This window comes from Lampris incognitus, chromosome 21 (assembly GCF_029633865.1).
Source record: "Lampris incognitus isolate fLamInc1 chromosome 21, fLamInc1.hap2, whole genome shotgun sequence".
NCBI classification, from domain to species: domain Eukaryota; kingdom Metazoa; phylum Chordata; class Actinopteri; order Lampriformes; family Lampridae; genus Lampris; species Lampris incognitus.
In genome coordinates this window covers 2,182,275-2,207,726 of record NC_079231.1, presented here as the reverse complement: position 1 = coordinate 2,207,726, position 25,452 = coordinate 2,182,275, and the positions used below count along the sequence as shown (strand labels likewise).

The following is a 25,452-nucleotide window of genomic DNA, read 5'->3' as shown; positions in this document are numbered from 1 at the left end:
CAGGAAGGAGATTGGTCAGCACAGTAATTACATGTGTATCAGTCAATTCAGCAGCTGAATCACAATTAAAGGAAGCTCATCACCACCTCTGTCTGTCTGTCTGTCTGTCTGTCTCTGTTTGTCTCTGTCTGTCTGTCTGTCTGTCTCTGTTTGTCTGTCTGTCTGTCTGTCTGTCTGTCTGTCTGTCTGTCTGTCTGTCTGTTTGTCTGTCTGTCTGTCTGTCTGTCTGTCTGTCTGTCTGTCTGTCTGTCTGTCTGTCTGTCTGTCTGTCTGTCTGTCTGTCTGTCTGTCTCTGTTTGTCTCTGTCTGTCTGTCTGTCTGTCTGTCTGTCTGTCTGTCTGTCTCTGTTTGTCTGTCTGTCTGTCTGTCTGTCTGTCTCTGTTTGTCTTGCTTTGTCTGTCTCTGTCTCTGTCTCTCTCTGTCTTTGTCCAGTTCAGCTGTCATACTGTCCTGAAGGCTGCTGTGCTGCATTGTTAATGGGTTGTTGGCTAACAGTTAGTGATGCTGGGTTGATGTTAGCTAGCGGTTAGTGGTGCTGTGTTGATGCTAACTAGCGGTTAATGGTGCTGTGTTGATGTTAGTGATGCTGTGTTGATGCTAACTAGCGGTTAGTGGTGCTGTGTTGATGCTAGCTAACGGTTAGTGATGCTGTGTTGATGCTAACTAGTGGTTAGTGATGCTGTGTTGATGCTAACTAGCGGTTAGTGGTGCTGTGTTGATGTCAGCTAGCGCTTAGTGATGCTGTGTTGATGCTAACTAGCGGTTAGTGGTGCTGTGTTGATGTTAGCTAGCGGTTAGTGGTGCTGTGTTGATGCTAGCTAGCGGTTAGTGATGCTGTGTTGATGCTAGCTAGCGTAAGTGATGCTGTGTTGATGTTCACTAGCGGTTAGTGGTGCTGTATGGATGTTTGCTAGCGGTTCGTTATGCTATGTTGATGTTAGCTAGCGGTTAGTGATGCTGTGTTGATGTTAGCTAGCGGTTAGTGGTGCTTTGTTGATGTTAGCTAGCGGTTAGAAGTGCTGTGTTGATATTAGCTAGCGGTTAGTGGTGCTGTGTTGATGCTACCTAGCGGTTAGTGGTGCTGTGTTGATGCTAGCTAGTGGTTAGTGATGCTGTGTTGATGCTAACTAGCGGTTAGTGGTGCTTTGTCTATGTTAGCTAGCGGTTAGTGGTGCTGTGTTGATGTTAGCTAGCGGTTAGTGATGCTGTGTTGATGCTAACTAGCGGTTAGTGGTGCTGTGTTGATGTTAGTGATGCTGTGTTGATGTTAGCTAGCGGTTAGTGATGCTGTGTTGATGCTAACTAGTGGTTAGTGGTGCTGTGTTGATGTTAGTGGTGCTGTGTTGATGTTAGCTAGCGGTTAGGGTGCTGTGTTGATGTTAGCTAGCGGTTAATGGTGCTGTGTTGATGTTAGCTAGCGGTTAATGGTGCTGTGTTGATGTTAGCTAGCGGTTAGTGATGCTGTGTTGATGTTAGCTAGCGGTTAGTGATGCTGTGTTGATGTTAGCTAGCGGTTAGTGATGCTGTGTTGATGTTAGCTAGCGGTTGGTGATGCTGTGTTGATGCTAATGAGCCCATGCTGGTTGTTTGGGGCAGCTTCAGCCATGGCCTGTGACGGTTCATTCATAGAGTTTCATCCGATTGGTTTTGTTGAAAAGAAGTGTCACAATGGCAACGGAGATAATGACTCAGATGATATCCACACAGAAATCATTAAAGCATTGTGTGCACAGTAACAAGCGTGTGTCCTGTCCATGTTGAGTTTAATTCATAATTATCACAGAGACTCTCCTGATGCTGACTGACAGACACAAGACTGCACTGATGTGAGACAGACACATAGGGGACACAGACAGACAGACAGACACACAGTCAGACAGACACACAGGGGACACAGACAGACAGACAGACAGACATACACACAGTCAGACAGACAGATAGGGGACACAGACAGACACATAGGGGACACAGACAGACAGACAGACACACAGTCAGACAGACAGATAGGGGACACAGACAGACAGACAGACAGACAGATAGGGGACACAGACAGACAGACAGATAGGGGACACGGACAGACGGACAGACAGATAGGGGACACAGACAGATAGGGGACACAGACAGACAGACAGATAGGGGACACAGACAGATAGGGGACACGGACAGACAGATAGGGGACACAGACAGACAGACAGACAGACAGACAGATAGGGGACACAGACAGACAGACAGACAGATAGGGGACACGGACAGACAGATAGGGGACACAGACAGACAGACAGACAGACAGACAGATAGGGGACACAGACAGACAGACAGATAGGGGACACGGACAGACAGACAGACAGACAGACAGACAGACAGACAGACATACACACAGTCAGACAGACAGATAGGGGACACAGACAGACAGATAGGGGACACAGACAGACAGACAGACACACAGTCAGACAGACAGATAGGGGACACAGACAGACAGACAGACAGACAGACAGACAGACAGACAGACAGATAGGGGACACAGACAGACAGATAGGGGACACGGACAGACGGACAGACAGATAGGGGACACAGACAGATAGGGGACACAGACAGACAGACAGACAGACAGATAGGGGACACAGACAGATAGGGGACACGGACAGACAGATAGGGGACACAGACAGACAGACAGACAGACAGACAGATAGGGGACACAGACAGACAGACAGATAGGGGACACGGACAGACAGACAGACAGACAGACAGACAGACAGACAGACAGACAGACAGACATACACACAGTCAGACAGACAGATAGGGGACACAGACAGACACATAGGGGACACAGACAGACAGACAGACACACAGTCAGACAGACAGATAGGGGACACAGACAGACAGACAGACAGACAGATAGGGGACACAGACAGACGGACAGATAGGGGACACGGACAGACGGACAGACAGATAGGGGACACAGACAGATAGGGGACACAGACAGACAGACAGACAGACAGACAGACAGATAGGGGACACAGACAGACGGACAGATAGGGGACACGGACAGACGGACAGACACATAGGGGACACAGACAGACAGACAGACACACAGTCAGACAGACAGATAGGGGACACAGACAGACAGACAGACAGACAGATAGGGGACACAGACAGACGGACAGATAGGGGACACGGACAGACAGACAGACAGATAGGGGACACAGACAGATAGGGGACACAGACAGACAGACAGACAGACAGATAGGGGACACAGACAGACGGACAGATAGGGGACACGGACAGACGGACAGACAGATAGGGGGCACAGACAGACAGACATTCACACAAATATGTAGACTGAGTTTATGACAGAGACAGGAAGGCAGGCAGACAGGTGGATGGAGAGATGGAAAGAAACAGATGGAGACAAACAGAACACAGGACAGATGAAGAGACAGTGGTCTTCATACAGACAGACAGAGGTCGTGTGATCCAGACACTTCTTGTTTTCTGCCACAGTGCCGTCAGCCAGGGCCATGCCAAGATACCAATCACAAAACCAAACCAAATGGTCAGCTGCTGTGTGTGTGTGTGTGTGTGGCTGATTAGGGAAGTTTAACTCAACTGCTCGGGGTAGGGATCTGTTATCATGGCTGGTTATTTTGGTGTTACATCCTCTGGGGGCTGTGGGCAGCATGGAGGTCCTGGGCGCCTCCATATCATGAGTGTTGTGTGACGTGTCTGCGGGTGGTCCTCTGTGTGGAGTCTGCATGTTGTCCCCGTGTCTGCGTGGGTTTCCTCCCACAGTCCAAACACATGCAGGGCAGGTGAATCGGCCGTATTAAATTGTCCCTAGGTGTGTGTGTGTGTGTGTGTGTGGTTCTGTGTGTGTGTGTGTGTGGTGGACCTGAGCCAGAACCTCCCTTCCAATACAATCATGTGCAGTCTCTCCAACCAGTTAGTCATCAAGCCCCTCCCAGCACCACCTGTGCACACCTATTTTGATACCTGTTACCTTTTAATAAGCTAATTAGCATAGCTTAACAACTGACTCATGACATCAAATACCTGTGTGTGTGTGTGTGTGTGTGTGTGTGTTTGAGAGGGAGAAATCCTTTGAATTACAATAACATTTTTGTTTGATATGACAACTCCCAGTGTGGTCAGTGTTGTAGTGAAGATGACACACTCGTGGTTTATTGCAGCCACACCTGCTGCGGAGCTCCGTCTGAAACCACCTACAGCTCTGACATGTTGGGTATCGGCTCAACGCTCTCAGAAAGACGCTCCCACACTGTGTCTGAACTCATTCATTCATTCATTCACTACTCCCTCCTCGCTATCAGGGAGTTCTCTGGTGAGGATGTAGTGAGCTCTTCGGCTAGTGGACCGTCCACAATGAATACCGGCATGCATTTTTGTGACAAATATGGGATGTTATACGTAGCGTACCTTCCCAAATTAATAAACACAAAGTACTTTGTGGCCGGTTGTGTTGTGATGCGCTGCTTTACTCACATTAAACGGGCCACAACTCATCGGTTTGTGTCATGCCTGTCATCATAAGGACAAACAAACTACGACAGGTTGCAGTTTTCATGCTGCTCTCTCTCCTCTCATCCGTAGCCATTTGCCTTTCAGCGCAATGCATGATGGTCTACCCAGATAACGCACACATTTGGGCGTAATCTGGGGCACTTTTGGTACTTACGCTCGGTTATGGCACTGCAAGTGTTTTGTGTGCCAGACATGGCCCAAATGTAATGAACCAGGCTTGACTTGGGTTCCAGCACACATTATGTGGGCCAGATGTGTTCTCTAAATGTGGCCCATGTGTGGCTACGCCGAGGCAGCCACACTCACCCTGAGCCAACGCCATCACTCAAGGCCAAATGTGGGCCATAACAGCCCTGCAGATGTGGGCCATAGTCGGACCAAAAGATTCTTTGCTATCTGGGTAGTGTGTTTGGTTAGTCACCGTCGGTTGTACGCTTTTTTTCACGATGCATTGTGGGATCTTTCAACTCCACTATATAGGGTATAATAATTCTCACTATACAGTCGGACAGCCCTACAGTACTGAGTGATTTAGGACACGGCCGGTGTTGTGGTGTACTGTTAATACTTGTGTGGTCACCGTTACACGTGTTGCTGTGTTGTGGTGTACTGTTAATACTTGTGTGGTCACCGTTACACGTGTTGCAGTGTTATGAAGTACTGTTAATACTTGTGTGGTCACCGTTACACGTGTTGCAGTGTTATGAAGTACTGTTAATACTTGTGTGGTCACCGTTACACGTGTTGCTGTGTTGTGGTGTACTGTTAATACTTGTGTGGTCACCGTTACACGTGTTGCAGTGTTGTGGTGTACTGTTAATACTTGTGTGGTCACTGTTACACGTGTTGCTGTGTTGTGGTGTACTGTTAATACTTGTGTGGTCACTGTTACACGTGTTGCTGTGTTATGAAGTACTGTTAATACTTGTGTGGTCACCGTTACACGTGTTGCAGTGTTATGAAGTACTGTTAATACTTGTGTGGTCACCGTTACACGTGTTGCTGTGTTATGAAGTACTGTTAATACTTGTGTGGTCACTGTTACACGTGTTGCTGTGTTGTGGTGTACTGTTAATACTTGTGTGGTCACCGTTACACGTGTTGCTGTGTTATGAAGTACTGTTAATACTTGTGTGGTCACTGTTACACGTGTTGCAGTGTTATGAAGTACTGTTAATACTTGTGTGGTCACTGTTACACGTGTTGCTGTGTTATGAAGTACTGTTAATACTTGTGTGGTCACTGTTACACGTGTTGCTGTGTTATGAAGTACTGTTAATACTTGTGTGGTCACCGTTACACGTGTTGCTGTGTTATGAAGTACTGTTAATACTTGTGTGGTCACTGTTACACGTGTTGCTGTGTTGTGGTGTACTGTTAATACTTGTGTGGTCACTGTTACACGTGTTGCTGTGTTATGAAGTACTGTTAATACTTGTGTGGTCACCGTTACACGTGTTGCTGTGTTATGAAGTACTGTTAATACTTGTGTGGTCACTGTTACACGTGTTGCTGTGTTGTGGTGTACTGTTAATACTTGTGTGGTCACCGTTACACGTGTTGCTGTGTTATGAAGTACTGTTAATACTTGTGTGGTCACTGTTACACGTGTTGCAGTGTTATGAAGTACTGTTAATACTTGTGTGGTCACTGTTACACGTGTTGCTGTGTTATGAAGTACTGTTAATACTTGTGTGGTCACTGTTACACGTGTTGCTGTGTTATGAAGTACTGTTAATACTTGTGTGGTCACCGTTACACGTGTTGCTGTGTTATGAAGTACTGTTAATACTTGTGTGGTCACTGTTACACGTGTTGCTGTGTTGTGGTGTACTGTTAATACTTGTGTGGTCACTGTTACACGTGTTGCTGTGTTATGAAGTACTGTTAATACTTGTGTGGTCACTGTTACACGTGTTGCTGTGTTATGAAGTACTGTTAATACTTGTGTGGTCACTGTTACACGTGTTGCTGTGTTATGAAGTACTGTTAATACTTGTGTGGTCACTGTTACACGTGTTGCTGTGTTATGAAGTACTGTTAATACTTGTGTGGTCACCGTTACACGTGTTGCTGTGTTATGAAGTACTGTTAATACTTGTGTGGTCACCGTTACACGTGTTGCTGTGTTATGAAGTACTGTTAATACTTGTGTGGTCACTGTTACACGTGTTGCAGTGTTATGAAGTACTGTTAATACTTGTGTGGTCACTGTTACACGTGTTGCTGTGTTATGAAGTACTGTTAATACTTGTGTGGTCACCGTTACACGTGTTGCTGTGTTATGAAGTACTGTTAATACTTGTGTGGTCACCGTTACACGTGTTGCTGTGTTGTGAAGTACTGTTAATACTTGTGTGGTCACTGTTACACGTGTTGCTGTGTTATGAAGTACTGTTAATACTTGTGTGGTCACCGTTACACGTGTTGCTGTGTTATGAAGTACTGTTAATACTTGTGTGGTCACCGTTACACGTGTTGCTGTGTTATGAAGTACTGTCAATACTTGTGTGGTCACTGTTACACGTGTTGCTGTGTTGTGGTGTACTGTTAATACTTGTGTGGTCACTGTTACACGTGTTGCTGTGTTGTGGTGTACTGTCAATACTTGTGTGGTCACCGTTACACGTGTTGCTGTGTTATGAAGTACTGTTAATACTTGTGTGGTCACTGTTACACGTGTTGCAGTTTTATGAAGTACTGTTAATACTTGTGTGGTCACTGTTACACGTGTTGCTGTGTTATGAAGTACTGTTAATACTTGTGTGGTCACTGTTACACGTGTTGCTGTGTTATGAAGTACTGTTAATACTTGTGTGGTCACTGTTACACGTGTTGCAGTGTTATGAAGTACTGTTAATACTTGTGTGGTCACCGTTACACGTGTTGCTGTGTTATGAAGTACTGTTAATACTTGTGTGGTCACCGTTACACGTGTTGCTGTGTTATGAAGTACTGTTAATACTTGTGTGGTCACTGTTACACGTGTTGCAGTGTTATGAAGTACTGTTAATACTTGTGTGGTCACCGTTACACGTGTTGCAGTGTTATGAAGTACTGTTAATACATGTGTGGTCACCGTTACACGTGTTGCAGTGTTATGAAGTACTGTTAATACTTGTGTGGTCACTGTTACACGTGTTGCTGTGTTATGAAGTACTGTTAATACTTGTGTGGTCACTGTTACACATGTTGCTGTGTTATGAAGTACTGTTAATACATGTGTGGTCACTGTTACACGTGTTGCTGTGTTGTGGTGTACTGTTAATACTTGTGTGGTCACTGTTACACGTGTTGCAGTGTTGTGAAGTACTGTTAATACTTGTGTGGTCACCGTTACACGTGTTGCTGTGTTATGAAGTACTGTTAATACTTGTGTGGTCACCGTTACACGTGTTGCTGTGTTGTGAAGTACTGTTAATACTTGTGTGGTCACTGTTACACGTGTTGCTGTGTTATGAAGTACTGTTAATACTTGTGTGGTCACTGTTACACGTGTTGCTGTGTTATGAAGTACTGTTAATACTTGTGTGGTCACCGTTACACGTGTTGCTGTGTTATGAAGTACTGTTAATACTTGTGTGGTCACCGTTACACGTGTTGCTGTGTTATGAAGTACTGTCAATACTTGTGTGGTCACTGTTACACGTGTTGCTGTGTTGTGGTGTACTGTTAATACTTGTGTGGTCACTGTTACACGTGTTGCTGTGTTGTGGTGTACTGTCAATACTTGTGTGGTCACCGTTACACGTGTTGCTGTGTTATGAAGTACTGTTAATACTTGTGTGGTCACTGTTACACGTGTTGCAGTTTTATGAAGTACTGTTAATACTTGTGTGGTCACTGTTACACGTGTTGCTGTGTTATGAAGTACTGTTAATACTTGTGTGGTCACTGTTACACGTGTTGCTGTGTTATGAAGTACTGTTAATACTTGTGTGGTCACTGTTACACGTGTTGCAGTGTTATGAAGTACTGTTAATACTTGTGTGGTCACCGTTACACGTGTTGCTGTGTTATGAAGTACTGTTAATACTTGTGTGGTCACCGTTACACGTGTTGCTGTGTTATGAAGTACTGTTAATACTTGTGTGGTCACTGTTACACGTGTTGCAGTGTTATGAAGTACTGTTAATACTTGTGTGGTCACCGTTACACGTGTTGCAGTGTTATGAAGTACTGTTAATACATGTGTGGTCACCGTTACACGTGTTGCAGTGTTATGAAGTACTGTTAATACTTGTGTGGTCACTGTTACACGTGTTGCTGTGTTATGAAGTACTGTTAATACTTGTGTGGTCACTGTTACACATGTTGCTGTGTTATGAAGTACTGTTAATACATGTGTGGTCACTGTTACACGTGTTGCTGTGTTGTGGTGTACTGTTAATACTTGTGTGGTCACTGTTACACGTGTTGCAGTGTTGTGAAGTACTGTTAATACTTGTGTGGTCACCGTTACACGTGTTGCAGTGTTATGAAGTACTGTTAATACTTGTGTGGTCACTGTTACACGTGTGGCAGTGTTGTGAAGTACTGTTAATACTTGTGTGGTCACTGTTACACGTGTTGCAGTGTTATGAAGTACTGTTAATACTTGTGTGGTCACTGTTACACGTGTTGCAGTGTTATGAAGTACTGTTAATACTTGTGTGGTCACTGTTACACGTGTTGCAGTGTTGTGAAGTACTGTTAATACTTGTGTGGTCACTGTTACACGTGTTGCAGTGTTTTGAAGTCCTGTTAATACTTGTGTGGTCACTGTTACACGTGTTGCAGTGTTATGAAGTACTGTTAATACTTGTGTGGTCACTGTTACACGTGTTGCAGTGTTATGAAGTACTGTTAATACTTGTGTGGTCACTGTTACACGTGTTGCAGTGTTATGAAGTACTGTTAATACTTGTGTGGTCACTGTTACACGTGTTGCAGTGTTGTGAAGTACTGTTAATACTTGTGTGGTCACCGTTACACGTGTTGCAGTGTTATGAAGTACTGTTAATACTTGTGTGGTCACTGTTACACGTGTTGCAGTGTTATGAAGTACTGTTAATACTTGTGTGGTCACTGTTACACGTGTTGCAGTGTTGTGAAGTACTGTTAATACTTGTGTGGTCACTGTTACACGTGTTGCAGTGTTATGAAGTACTGTTAATACTTGTGTGGTCACTGTTACACGTGTTGCAGTGTTATGAAGTATGTGGTAGCTCAGATCTACACTACATCTCTGACTTGTGAAAGCAATGAGCTAACGTAAACAGTATCTTCTAACAGATACTCTCAACCATATATGTATTCAGCAGAGACAGTGTACATTAATCAGGATTTAGCTAACGAGCTAGTTTTCCTCCGCAGTCCCCGGGCAGGTTATTATGAACCATGTGGTGAGACTGGGCAGGTGTTCTTCCAACCAATCAGATAACTTCACTGATGAACGCACCTTCAAGCAGGCACATGTTTGCCTGTATCTGATATGACATTTTAAAGCAGAAAATGTTGAGTTGAGTAGTCAAAGTACGAAAGTACTTGTTTGATTTCTTAAGATAACATCTGAGAAATTCCCCTTTGGTTTTGGGGCAATAACAAGAGGCCCTTCCAAAAGTGCCTGAAGACCTTTTGACTGTAGATGCCGGGTACGATCTGATCTAATCTTTGTCCTTGTTACAGTGCACTTCTAATTGCAGCATTTGACACACAGGATCAGGGAATTTTAATTTACCACTTTAGTACTACATGAGCATCTTAGACACAGTTTGTTTAGCGCCCAATCCGTCTACTCAATCCAAACGTCTTTGTCATAACAGAGCCCTTTCAGTCATGTCAAATATCTTCCGGCACCCACAGCTAACAACATTGTGTAGCTGGCCATGAATCAGCAATATCTAAATATAGAACAACCAAGCCAAAAAAAGAGGTATTTGGGGGTTATGTAATTTCTAATGGCCTGATAATAAATCCTTGTTTCCACATGGCAATGGTTGGGACCTGAAATGGTTGCTACCTCACTTACTTTTACTACCTCACTTGTTTGTACTAAATGTTGTTTGTCCTTGTTTTTAATCTTGTTTTTTTAACCATTGACCTTGTCTAGTGCTGCTGGTCTGAGAGTCACCAAATGAAATGTCATTGTGTGTGCACAGTGACAATAAAGTATCTTATCTTGTCTTATCTTATCTTATCTTATCTTATCTTATCTTATCTTAAAACTGGCACACAGTCTGGTCTGCTCCAGCCCCTTTTCATAAGAACTTGTTATTTTAGCCAACAAACAACAGAATTGTTTTTGTTAGCTCGATAACTAGCCATAAAGCTAACTTAGCAGAGCAGCTAATATGGATCTGATTGGTGAGCTAAGACAAAGGCATCAGCTACCTAGTGCTAGCTGTTCATAGCCTGACATAATCTTAACACAACATCGGTCCGGTGAATCCTTAGAGAAATATCCATCCATCCATCCATCCATCCATCCATCCATCCATTATCCGTTATCCGAACCGCTGATCCTGCTCTCAGTCATTGGGCAGCAGGTGGGTAGACACCCTGGACAGGCCACCAGACCATCACAGGGCCCACACACACACACACACACACACACATTCATAACTAGGGACAATTTCAATTTAGTAGGTCCAATTCACCTGACCTACATGTCTTTGGACTGTGTGAGGAAACCGGAGCCCCTGGAGGAAACCCACACAGACACGGGGAGAACATGCAGACTCCACACAGAGGATGACCCGGGACGACCCCCAAGGTTGGACTACCCCGGGGCTCGAATCCAGGACCTTCTTGCTGTGAGGCAACCGCGCTAACCACTGCGCCACCGTGCCGCGCTCCTTATGGAAATAATTGGTCCAAAAATTAGTTGAGAATAGATGCGTGCAGGTTTCATACTCTTGGCTGAATCATAACTTTACAAATGGAATCAGCGGATACAAGATGGCCGAAATGAAGATCCACAGGAGGAAAATTATGTCACCTGAAGGCTCTTTATGGACACTTCATAACCATCTCCTGCAGACATCAGGGCTGGGGTCCCACATGGCTTTGTAATAGGCCACTTCCTCATGATCATATGTAGCAAAATAACTCTTGAATATTACTTTCCCTCTCCTTCCACTACTATGACCACTATTCCCAGTTCTGTCTCCTATTAATATCTAGTTGTTGACTAAATCACAACTCTTTAAGTCCTAAATGTGTCAATTTTTTTACGTTTCATTTGTTCATCTAAATAATCTCATAAATTAATCTAAATTGTTCATCTAAATATAGAAAAGTAAATAAATAAATACATTAATGCTTCATTTATTTATCTATTATTCTATTCTTTTAACTTATATGAGTTTTTGTCCTTCACCTCGTCCTCGTGTGAGTCTGCATGCAGGGCCACATGAGGGTGGCAGTGTGCATCTCTTGCCCGTGTACTGATCTGTCTGTTGTCTCTGACATGGGGATGATTACCGCTTGTCTGTGAGTTTGTGTATGTCTGGGTAGACTGTAAGAACTGAATTGCCCTTCTAGGATAAATAAAGTTGTCTGAATCTGAATCTGAATAAATAATCTCAGTCAAGACAGCCAACTTCTTGACTGAGATTATTCACACCCCCATCTGTCCTGGAAGATGAATGAATCCTCCAGGAAGGGGTTTTTTTCTCCCCTGTATGGTTTTTCCCTCACCTGAATTGGAGATCTAAGGATAGATGATGTCATCCCTCATCATCTACAGTATCTAGAGTTGTGAATGTTAAGGGCTACCCAGATAAACTTGACTTTCCGAAACCAGGTCAGCTGGGTTCAGGTAGCCAGCCCTGGTTGCTTGCTATGATGTGGACCTGCAGCGGGCGACCCCAGGCCGTGGCGTCACTCCTGTCATGTGTTTTGAACATGGTGCTTAATGCAACAGGCATGCAGGCTGACTGGTTCTCTGTCATTTCTCCTGTTAGCCTAGCCTGCAGGAGAGTCAGCCCTGCTGACGTACACACTCCAACAAACAAGGTTAAGACTGTTCTCTGATCCCACACAACAATACTTTTTAACAACATCTGTTAGCTCAACCTTCTCATTTTCCTCCCTCGATCTGTTTTTCTTGTCCATGTTTTGTCCAAAGTACCTCAGAGCTACATGTTATGTGGGGTGACACTGGAAGCACTGACTTGCTGAACTCCACACAAAGTGTGGAAGCAAATTTAAACAACAAATTACATTTACACATTTGTTAGCTGCAGTTTACCTGATGGATTGAACTATTTTTGAGAAAACAAAAACATTTTCCTTTTATATCCAGCATTGTTTATTCACAAATGTCTATCTAAAAATCTAATATCCAGGGAAAGGTCATTGTACATTGTTGTACTGTTTGGTGATGTGTAAAAACCCTCAAACACAAACTGGCCTGGATTCACTGTTCAACCTGAATTTAGAGCCTCAGATTGTGCAACTGAAATACATCATCAGGGCTCAACTTTAAACCACTAATCAGATTTAACTTTTCATATCGAAAAGATGAAACATTCAGCATCAGTTCTGACATTTTGATTGTTTTATACCTTCATCCACAACTATTGTCAGTTTTCTGAAGAGCTGTGGGAGTGGTTCGGTATGCTGACTCATTCCTCCGTCACATATTTCATCTGCTAATCAGAGAGTTTTTACACCATCTCGATAACTACCGGTCATAATAGAAAACCAACAGTACTGTGTGTTTTCAGGGCCTGATCGAGAGTTGTTGGTTAAAACAAAGTACATAAGAAACATAATTGGGCCACAGAGTTCTGCCCTCCAGAGGACTAATACGCCAGAGAACAGAAAGGCTTCATCTCTTATGTTAATCCATTTGGTTGACCTTAAAGAGCTGACGTAACATGGATGGGCCCATCCATCATCCCTGTCTCTAGCCACTTTCAGCATGGCAGCAGGCCACCGGGGTCATGGGCCCTTAGTATGCATCAGGAGGGAACAACTGAACTCCTAATGTGAGTGCATTAACATGCTATGTCTCTCTGTGTGTCTGCTCTTGTGTCTGTTTCCTTACATTGTGTAGTGAACAACCCAATTCCCTCTAACCTGAAGTCGGAGGCCAAGAAAGCCGCCAAGATCCTGCGAGAGTTCACTGAAATTTCCAACCGCACTGGCCCAGACAAACTCATTCCTGGTACGTTCGTGTGTGTTTGTGGGTGTGTACCATCCTGCTGCATTTTCACTTGCTCTATCACTGATGGTGTCTCTCTCTCTGGATGTGTCTCTCTCTCTTTCTCACTCTCTCTCTTGCTCTTTCTCTCTCTCTGTCTCTCTCTCTCAACTCAATTCAGTTGGCTTTATTGGCATGACAAATTGTTCATTTGTGTTGCCAAAGTGTTTGATACATTAAAATGTGTGTACATTGACTCTCTCTCTCTCTCTCTCTCTCTCTCTCTCTCTCTCTCTCTCTCTCTCTCTCTCTGTGTCTCTCTCTGCCTCGCTGTTTCTCGCTCTCTTTCCTCAGTCTCCTTCGGTCTCTCTCTTGCTCTCTCACTCTCGCTCTCTCAGTGTGACAGGCAGCGTATTGGAAAAATTAGTTGCGTTTTAATGGATCATATGTAAATACCCATTTTGTGTGTCTTCCTGCATGTGTGTGTGTGTGTGTGTGTGTGTGTGTGTGTGTTTGCAGCTCATGTGATCGCCAAGGCCCAAGGTCTTGCCATAATCTCTGTCATCAAGGCCGGCTTCATGATCACTGCCCGTGGTGGGAGTGGGATTGTCATCGCTCGACTCACAGACGGACGTAAGAGCTGTCTGCCTGTCTGTCTTGTCTGCCTGCCTGCCTGTCTGTCTTATCTGTCTGTCTGTCTGCCTGTCTGTCTGTCTTGTCTGCCTGCCTGCCTGTCTGTCTGTCTTCTGTCTTGTCTGCCTGTCTGTCTTGTCTGCCTGTCTGTGTGGGTTAGGGTTAGAGAGAGAGCAAGCGAGAGAGAGCAAAAGAGAGCGGAGAGAGAGAGTGAGACAGAGAGTCTAACCCTGACCCTAAGTAAGCAAGTGTGTCTGCCTGTGTGTGTGTGTGTGTGTGTGTGTGTGTGTGTGTGTGTGTGTGTGTGTACACATATATGAGTCAGTACAATAGAGGCAGAGTGTTGTCAGTTGTACTAAAGTGCAGTGTAGTAAATATAAGATGGTTGTGTTACTGTAACATCAGAAAGACCTGGTGGTCTTTGGCCAGGTCCACTGCTGGGGGGTCTGGATCTGATGTGGTCTGGTTCTCCTGTAAGATTCTAGCCTGGACGGCTCAGGAGTTTGAAAAGTCTGGCGGAGTTTGTAGATGAGGGGGACTTGTGGGAAGTGGAGGGAAATCTAAACAGGAAGTTGTGTGTGTTTGTAATACAACAAAGATGTTCCCCCTCTTCGTCCACATCAGCATCACGGGCAAGTTTTCCTGGGAATCCGGAGAAAAGGCTATTTACCAGCTGCAACAGAGGGGCCCTCAGCAGCCAGCTCACATGTTCTGGCTGATTGGAGCCGTGCTCGCGGGCCTGTCCTCCCTCCAAACCACAACACGCCAAACCCACACCAAATCACATGGACACACCACGCTGCAAACACAACGCGCACACTAAACCCCTTTCTGAGGACCAGCCCTGCCTCAGCTGCTTAGTCTCGTATCAGTTTAGTCTCACTCGCTCAGTAACACACAATCTGGTGTGTGTGTGTGTGTGTGTGTGTGTGTGTGTGTGTGTGTGTGTGTGTGTGTGTGTGTGTGTGTGTGTGTTTGTGTGTGTCTGCAGGTTGGTCCGCACCCTCTGCCATTGGTATTGCTGGTCTGGGAGGAGGATTTGAGATAGGAGTTGAGGTATGTGTGTAGAGATGTGCACACACACACACACACACACACACACACACACACACACACACACACACACACACACACAGACACACACACAGGCACATATCAATGTGGACACAAACAACCTTCAACACTTGCTATGTAATGCCATGTTGTGTGTGTGTGTGTGTGTGTGTGTGTGTGTGTGTGTGTGTGTGTGTGTGTGTGTGTGTGTGTGTGTGTGTGTGTGTATGTGTGTGTGTGTGTGTGTGTGTGTGTCCGAGTGTTGTCCCGGTCCTCCCCATTGGGAAGGAGTACGGGGTATCACTCAGTGTCCCTCAGATGGTGGCAGGCTAGAACATACTGTGCAGCCACAGTACAGCTGTCTCTGTGTTCACCTAGTAGGTGGGGCAGTTTTCTGGGGTGTGGCAGGGCAGTGAATTTGGGGTGTCTCTCCTCAAATTTCTGGAAGTAGTAATCGAGGATTTCCTGGAATGTCTTGCATTCAGCTAAAAAGTGCAGCTCTGTCTCGACAGCATCGTCTTCACACTGTTGACAGAAAAGTTGGTCTTTTGGCATAAAAGCGTAAAGTGAAGAGAGATGTGGCAAAGGCATTGGAAAAGGCGTATGGTGAGTTGTATGACAGGTTAGACACTAAGGAAGGAGAAAAGGACTTGTACTGATTGGCTAGACAGAGGTACCGAGCTGCAAAGGATGTGCAGCAAGTTAGGGCGATCAAGGATAGAGATGGAAATGTGCTGACAAGCGAGGAGAGTGTGCTGAGAAGGTGGAAGGAGTACTTTGAGGGGCTGATGAATGAAGAAAATGAGAGAGAGAGAAGGTTGGATGATTTAGGGATAGTGAATCAGGAAGTTCAGCGGATTAACAAGGAGGAAGTGAGGGCAGCTATGAAGAGGATGAAGAGTGGAAAGGCAGTTGGTCCTGATGACATACCTGTGGAGGCATGGAGGTGTTTAGGAGAGATGGCAGTGGAGTTTTTAACTAGATTGTTTAACACAATCTTGGAAAGGGAGAGGATGCCTGAGGAGTGGAGAAGAAGCATACTGGTACTGATTTTCAAGAACAAGGGTGATGTGCAGAACTGTAACAACTACAGAGGTATAAAGTTGATCAGCCACAGCATGAAGATATGGGAAAGAGTAATAGAAGCTAGGTTAAGAGGAGGAGAGGTGATGATCAGCGAGCAGCAGTATGATTTCATGCCATGAAAGAGCACCACAGATGTGATGTTTGCTTTGAGAATGTTGATGGAGAAGTATAGAGAAGGCCAGAAAGAGTTGCATTGTGTCTTTGTAGATTTAGAGAAAGCTTATGACAGGGTGCCGAGAGAGGAGGTGTGGTATTGAATGAGGAAGTCGGGACTTGCAGAGAAGTATGTAGGAGTGGTGCAGGATATGTATGAGGGAAGTGTGACAGTGGTGAGGTGTGCGGTTGGAATGACAGCTGGGTTCAAGGTGGAGGTGGGATTACATCAAGGATCGGCTCTGAGCCCTTTCTTGTTTGCAATGGTGATGGACAGGTTGACGGACGAGATCAGGCAGGAGTCTCCGTGGACGATGATGTTCGCGGATGACATTGTGATCTGTAGCGAGAGTAGGGTGCAGTTGGAGGAGACAAGATGACCAGTTGATGGAAATAAGAATGTGATTTTCTCTGATCTTTCTAAAGTCAACAATGATTTCTTTTGTCTTCTTGACATTGAGAGATTTTTATCATGGCACCATATGATTATATCTTCCACTTCCCTCCTAAAAAGGCCCTCTCATCACTGTCACTTATTAGTCCAAACACTGGTGTCATCTGCGAATTTAATGATTCTGTTATTGTCATATCTGGCAGCACAGTTGTGTGTAAACAGACTGTACAATAGGGGACTGAGACAGCAGCCCTGAGGTGCACCAGTCCTAAGAACTAATGTAGATGAGTATGTTTTACCTATTCTACCAGTCTGGGGCCTTCCTGTCAGGAAATCAAATAGCCAATTACAGATAGTTACCCAGACCAATTGTATCGACTCTGTGCATAACTGTAGTCCACTGACTTCCGGTTTCTACTGCAGTGGTCATACCAGTTTCCTGTTTGTTGGCGTGTGCTATTGACAATGGCATATTTTTCGCGATGTCTGCAAGATTAACCAGGGATAAATATCAACAACATGCACACAATCGTCGACAAACTTTCACCTGCACCTACAAGCAAACAGGTGAAAAGTTTCAAGTTGTACATATCAAGTCACACCCACAATTCCGTCCATCCGCTTATCCTCATAATTGTGGACGTAACTTGACATGTACAACTTGAAACTTTTCACCCGTTTGCTGGTAGGTGCAGGTGAAAGTTTGTCGACGATTGTGTGCATGTTGTTGATATTTATCCATGGTTAATCTTGCAGACATCGCGAAAAATATGCCATTGTCAATAGCACACGCCAACAAACAGGAAACTGGTATGACCACTGCAGTAGAAACCGGAAGTCAGTGGACTACAGTTATGCACAGAGCCGATTAAAAGCAGAGCTGTAATCAATAAACAACATTCCGACATAGGTATTTTTCTTTTCAAGGTGTACTAAAGCTGTATGCACAGCAAGTGAGAATAGCATCATCTACAGATGTGTTGGAACAGTAGACAAACTGTAATGGGTCAAGGGTAGCAGGAATGATACATTTTATATATGATGTAACCAATCTTTCCAATAACAGAGGTCAAAGCAACAGATTGGTCGTCATTAAGACAAGAGAAAGGTGTTGTCTTAGGTATATGCACAACGGTGGTTTTCTTAAAACACCAGTGCACACACAATGACAGGGTCAGGTTAAAAATGTCAGTAAAAACCCTGAATTTTTTCCACTCCCGGTGTGGAAAGATGGCAGCGTGAATTCACATTTGTGGCAACCTTACCCAGTACCATCCATGCAGTGTCTTTGTCTGCATCAGTGTTTGTCTTCGGTTGATGGCTGGGAGAACTGGCACTGGATAAGCTGGGAGAGCTTTGTCTGCTGCGTCCTGTGGGCCCAGGGACCACGGCCCTGCCCAGAGCTGCACACGAAGACGAAACACCGAGGGCGGTCTGACAGGACGTGGCAGCGGGGCAGGCTAAGCTAACTGCTAGTCCATGCAGACCGGCAGTTCTTATAACACCGGGGGCGGTCTGGCGGCAGCCTCGCCTAGCCTTGACTGTGTTTTTAGTGCCGTCGTGTGGAGTGCGGGGAGGTGTGTCGAAGGTGTCTGGCTGGAAGAGCTGGTGTTGGATCGGCTGAGGGAGCTTGATCTGCTGCATTCTGTGGGCCCAAGGACCACGGCCCTGACCGGAGCTGTGCCCGAAGAGGAAACACCGAGGGCGGTCTGGCAGGATGTGAAAGCGGGGCAGGCTAAGCTAACTGCTAGCCCATGCAGACCGGCAGTTCTGACAGTCGTCCTGGCTGGCGTTCTTTCTCCTGGACAGTGATTTTTTTTTTTAGTTTGGATATATGTGTTAGCTTGGAGATATGTGTTGGTTTGGATATGTGTTCTTGTAGTTGATGTAGTGTAGAACAAATTAAGTGTTCATGATTCCTGAGATAGCTGAGTATAACATGCCCTGGGAACACGGAAAGGGATGCCATCTGGGCCAGCAGCTTTATGAGCCTTAGCCCTTTTAAAAGTTTCATTCACATCAGCCTCTGTCACCTGTAGATTGACTTGATCAGGTGGGCACTATGCCGCTGTCACTCGGTCCAAGTTGCGAGCTTCATAGTGGGTATAAAATTTGACAAGCTCATCCGGGAGAGAGGAAGAGGTGTTGATAGACACACTAGGTTTAGATTTATAGTGCGTAATCGCCTGCAGTCCCTTCCACATGTGCTGCAAATCACACAAGAGTAGAATATGGGTTTGAACATATACACAGAGTAATATGGCGATGAGCCTATACTATGGATAATACTACGAGAGGCCAGTAGGTGCACTCTCCTGCGGATGTGTAAATGGAACGGAAGTTGGGTAGGACACGCATGCACGTATGAGTAAAGTTCATAAAAAGGACTACCAGCCGGTCTCCTCATCAGTATAAACCACAACATGGTGTCAGAAGTGGCGGCGTTTGCTGTTTAATCGCCGAAGAAGACGAGAGAGCGAGAGGAGGAGAGAATGGTGAGCTTGTTGCAAAGTTCCCGTGACAACGTAGACGTTAAAGTCAGTCATGTTTGGGGTTCCGCTGACGCGGAAGAGAAAACCAAATGGAGCAGTTTAAATCACCTTCTCCGTTAGTATTAACAGGCAACATATGTGAAAACTGGCGCAGATGGGAGCAAAGACAGAGGTTGTACATGATGGCAACTGAAATGTGGAAAAAGGAAAAGGAGGCGCAAGTGGCAATACTACTGCACACGCTAGGCGAAGAAGCGCTAGAGGTGTACAACACACTTGGTATAGCCAGGGCCGAGCCTGAAGACGTGCAGGTGGACCACATATTGCAGACGTTCAGAGACTACTGTACGCCAAACAAAAACGTGGTATTTGAGAGGCACCGGTTTTGGACGTATGCAATGCAAGAACAGATGCACATCGACAAATTTGTCACAGAGCTAAAACACAGGAGCAAAGACTGTGAGTTCGGTATAACCGAAAATGACACGCTGAGAGACAAAATCGTTTTCAGTGTGACAGATAAGCATCTAAAAGAGAAACCGCTGAGAGAATCTAACCTGACTTTAGCTAAAGCCATTGATATTTGCAGGGCATCAGAGATAGCCAAGGAGCAAATCAGCATAATGGTGCGCACAAAGAAGGAAAATCAGGCACATGCAATAACGGAGGCAACAAGACCAATAAGGCAAAATAAAGCTAAGGCCAACCAAACGGCGTTCAGTGCTAATAATAATAAAAAAAGGATAAATATGACAACCAAACAAAAGTATGCAACAGATGCAAAAAGACACATGGCTCAAAAGCATGTCCATGTGGGAAGGGCAATCACTTTGCCAAGATGTGCAGAATGAAAGGAGTGCAAGCCGTGCAGACAGTGGATTCACTATTTGTGGGCAGTCTGGAGTGCACCCAGGTAAATGCACTGAGTAAAGCTAGTGATATGCCGTGGCGAGCTACTTTGTCAATTAGAGGAGTGCCCACCATCTTTAAATTAGACACAGGTGCTGACGCTAGTGTTCTCCCTCTAGAACAGGTCAGAAAACTCCCAGGAAAAGTATGCATGAGTCCCACAAACACAGTACTAAGAGCCTATGGTGGTTACCAGATAAAGCCAGCTGGTAGCACCTACCTGAAATGCAGTACTGAGCAAGCAGAGTCCAAGCTCCAGTTCTATGTCATTAAGCAGTCAGCATCTCCAATTCTTGGAAGAGCAGTATGTGAGGAGTTGAACTTGGTCAGGCATGTTGATGAAATCAAGGAGAACTCACCTGCAACCAAAGAAGAGCTGGTGCGACAGTATCCAGAGGTGTTCCAGGGGCTTGGGGAGTTCCCTGGTGAGCACCATATTCACATTGACCCAGAAGTAACCCCCGTGATCCATGGCTGCAGAAAAATCATGGACAACCTGAAAAAGACACTGAGTCAGCTGGAAAAACTGATGTCATCACTCCAGTAACAGAACCGACACAGTGGGTGAACAGCTTGGTAATAACTGGGAAGAAAAATGGCTCACTCAGACTTTGCCTTGATCTTCGAGAGCTGAACAAAGCCATCAGACGACAGCACTACTCCATACCAACACCCACAGATATCCAAAGCAGACTGGCAAGAGAATATTTACAATACTCGATGAAAAAGATGGATACTGGCAAATTAAGCTCGACAGAGCATCGTCTCTGCTATGCCCCTTCAACACGCCATGGGGGCGTTACAGGTTCACGCGCCTTCCATTCGGTATAAAATCAGCCAGCGAAGTCTTCCAACAGAAGAACAGTGAAACATTTGGTGAAATTGATGGTGTACAGGTGATAGCCGACAATACGATCATCGCTGCAGCTGATGAGAAGGAACATGCCAAGATACTGCACAAGGTAATACAGAGAGCCAAAGAGATGAATGTCAAGTTCAATGCAGACAAAGTGCAGTACAAAGTGACGGAGATGACGTACATGGGACACGTGATAAACCCTGCGGGAGTACAGCCAGTGACAAGGTGAATGTTATTGTACACATTGCCAGCACCAGAAGATAGAAAGGGTCTACAAAGGCTACTAGGTATGACTAAGTACCTGTCCCAATACATACCTAATGAAGCAGCAGTGACAGCACCTATAAGGCAGCTACTGAGGAAAGACATGCAGTGGTTGTGATCACATGAACACGATGCTTCCCTGAACAAACTCAAGACAGCACTAACTGAGGCTCCAGTGCTGAAATTCTTCGACCCAAATCAGCAGATAGTCCTCCAAGCTGATGCATTGAAAGATGGACTGGGTGCGTGCCTACTACGGCGAGGACAGCCAGTGGCATATGCATCCAGAGCCCTAACACAGGCTGAGCACAACTATGCGCAGATTGAAAAAGAACTGCTTGCAGTCGTGTCTGCACACGAAAATTCCACCAGTACGTGTTTGGTGCACATGTGGTGGTGCAGTCAGACCACAAGCCTCTGGAAGCTATATTCACAAAGCCATTAGGACAGGCACCTGCCAGACTACAACGAGTGCTGCTACAGCTTCAGCGTTACGATCTCCACATCAAGTACATGCCTGGGAAGGAAGCAACTGAGGCTCTGGGAAGAGAGATGCACGAGAGGCTTAAGATGGCAACTGAGGAGAACCGGACCTCGCAAAAGCTACTAGACATTCACCAGAGAGGATGGCCAAAGCACAACAAACAGACAGATGCTGAGCTGAAAGTCTATTGGCTGATCAGGGATAGAATCACAGTAAATGGGGGAGTTTTGATGACAGGAGACGGATTCATCATCCCTAAAAAGCTGAGATCAGACATGCTACAGAGACTGCACACAGCCCACCAAGGACTACAACGGACCAAAGAACAAGCATGCAAGTATCTATATTGGCCAGGCATATCGGCTGATATAGAGCAAATGGTTGGGAGCTGCCCCACCTGTCAACAACACCTACCGAAGAATCAGAAGGAGCCACTAAAATCCCATGAGCTGCTAGAGCTACCATGGAACAAAGTAGGTGTGGACATTTTTGAGCTACAAGACAAATCTTTCCTCCTCACAGTAGATTATTTCTCAAAATATCCGTGTGTGACAAAACAGCAAGCACAGTAACAGCAAAGCTTAAGGCTGTGTTTTCCAGACATGGTGTTCCAAAGGAAGTGGTGAGTGACCACATGCCATTCACTAGTGCTGAGATGAGTCAGTTTGCAAGTGACTGGGGCATAACATGGACATTCTCAAGCCCAGACTATCCACAGTCTAACGGGATGGCAGAAGGCACAATAAAGACTATTAAACTCATGCTGAAGAAGGCGGAGCCGACTAAGACAGACCCCCACCTGGCTCTGTTGACTTTCAGGAACACTCCTGTGACTGGACTTGGGCTCTCTCCTGCAGAAATGCTGATGGGCCGGGTCTAAGAAGCACTTTGCCAATAGCCAGTGCTGTGCTCAAACCGAGGCATCTGACAACAGTAAAGCAGAGGCTACTTAAACTGCAACAAAGACAAGCAGAGTACTACAACCAACATGCAAGACCTCTCTCTGTGCTCGAACCAGGAATGGCTGTCAGTAAAGAGACTCCACAAGGCTGGAAACCTGCCCTGGTAGAACAGAAGAGGCAGGAGCCGAGGTCATATAATGTTGTGGCGAATGCAGGACAAAGGTACAGGAGGAATAGGAGGCACTTGAGAACACTTAGGAATGACACACATACTGAAATAGAGGACGGTAATGTCGGTGTCACTGAGCAGACACCTCCAAGCGAGACTGCAGAACCACATGTACATGACACAACAATAAATGTCGAATAATCAGTCGACTGTTCAGACACACAGGTCCAACACACCGGGACTGGCAGACTGGCAAAGCAGCCTACCAAATTCAATGATTTTCAAATGGGCTAACAGTAAAAGTTATGCTCATACAAAGGGTTATGTTCTAGAAACTTCTGACCCCAGTGACAGTGTACAAAGACTGGGCACAAAGAGTGTACAGACTTCTTAAAAAATGTAGTGACTGTATAGTATGAAGAATGAACGTATGAAGAGTGTAACACTGTATTGATGTCAAGAATAGATATGGTAAACATTCAAAGCCAGACCTTTAAACATTTCGTAGTGGTCTTGAGGACAGTGTCGTATGTCCACTTTAAGTTTACGTTAAAAAGACGAACAAAGGCATTTATGTTTCTTAATGCAGTAAGTTCAAACTGATAGATAGTGAAACAAACAAGTCTATAATGTGATTGTTTTGTTTTTTTGTTTTTGTGGAAAAGGGGACTGTAGTGTATGGGTTTGAACATATACACAGAGTAATAAGGTGGTGAACCTATACTATAGGTAATACTATGAGAGGCCAGTAGGCGCGCTCTCAGGTGGCTGTGTGAACGGAACTGGTCGGTTAAGACGTGCATGCACGCGTGGTGTTCTTTGTTCCTGAATAAAGTTCATAAAAAGGACTACCAGCCAGTCTCCTCATCAGTATAAACCACGATAACCATAGTCATTTTCCAGTTTGTCCCTGTATTGTCTTTTAGCAGCTTGGATGGCTCTCTGTAAGTCATGTCTGGTTTGTTTGGTTTTTTTTTTGTGTAGCATTCCTTGTCCCCTGATTTAAAAGCAGTGGTACGCTCCCTCAACCTCAGGCAGATGTCGCTGTTAATCCAGGGCTTTTGGTTGGGGTAGGAGTGAGCAGTCCATACTGGGATACAGTTATCCACACATAATTCAACATAGCCGGTGAACGATTCAGCATACTCGGCCAAACTCGAGGCTGGATCCTTAAAGACTGACCAGTCTGTTGGTTCAAAACATCCCTGAAGTTTGTCTGTGAATGTTCTCATTCATCCAGGTCATGGTTGTCCAAAGGAGTTGAATCAAGTGCAACTGGACTTGGTATATATCCGTGAAGACGTTTCGCCTCTCCTCCAAGAGGCTTCCTCAGTTCTGCCTTTCTGACTAGACCAAGCTAGTCTGACTGGCTGCTGATGAGACTCAGAATTTATCCTCTTGGAGTCGTTGTCAGAGCTATAGATATGCGTGGCTCTTTGTGTCCCGATGTTTACCAACGCCCGTCGCTAATAGAGCCATAGATGTGAGTGGCTCTTTTGTGTACCGATGTTTGGCCGCGCCCGTCGTTATCGGAGCTATTGATGTGCGTGGCTCTCCTGTGCTCCGATGTCCAGCCGCACCCTTCGCCATCGGAACTATTGATTTGCATTTGCTTAGCAGCGACGGTCGTTGGGGGTGTTAGTTTCGACTTCATTATTCAGTGGTCATGAGAGTCGTTGGAGCCATTAGTGAGCGACTGTTGTTCTTGGAGGCTAGGCTTCTTGAGCCTCCTGGGTAGAGATGAAAGGACGGCATTGTAAGTGGGAGATAGGTGATGTCGCAGACCTTCTCCTCTGTTGAGGGATGGTTTTTCCAGTTTCACATAGATGGCTTCCTTCACCCCTCTTTCAAACCATCTATCTTCTCTGTCCAAAATGTGTACATTGCTGTCCTGGAAGGAGTGTGTCTTCTCCTTTTAAAATCAATTCAAAATCTAACAGGGAGCCAGTGTAGGGAGTCAAGCACAGGCGTGGTATGGTCATGCCTCATTGTCCTGGTAATGAGCCAAGCAGTGGCGTTTTGTACCAACTGCAGATGGAGGAGGGAGCCCTTGCTGATACCCAAGTAAGGTGCATTACAGTAGTCAAGCCGATAATAGATAAAAGCATGTAAAACTTTTTGCAGATCGGCAATTGATAAAAATGGCCTAATTTTGGAGATTACCTTATGCTGGAGAAAGAATGACTGAACAACATGTTTGATTTGATTGTCAAAACCGAGGTTAGCATCAAATATTACCCCAAGATTCCTAGCAGCCTGCTTAAGACTACCTGACAGACCACCAAGATTAGTAACAAAAGGGAATTTTGATGGAATTTTTCAGACCAAACAGAATGATCTCAGACTTTTCCCCATTAAATTTGAGAAAAATTTCAGACATCCAGG

At 45.3% G+C, this 25,452-nt stretch overlaps 1 protein-coding gene across 2 annotated transcripts in view; it reads left to right on the top strand.

The window, feature by feature from the left end:
- The window catches only part of sh3yl1 (SH3 and SYLF domain containing 1), a 47,861-nt gene that overhangs the window by 5,040 nt on the left and 17,369 nt on the right, over positions 1-25,452 (top strand). For both annotated transcript variants that reach the window (XM_056301340.1, XM_056301341.1), the window contains 3 exons: positions 13,583-13,693; positions 14,189-14,302; positions 15,294-15,358. In XM_056301340.1, coding sequence (XP_056157315.1) covers positions 13,583-13,693; positions 14,189-14,302; positions 15,294-15,358 — 290 coding nt within the window. The remainder of the gene's footprint in view (positions 1-13,582; positions 13,694-14,188; positions 14,303-15,293; positions 15,359-25,452) is intronic.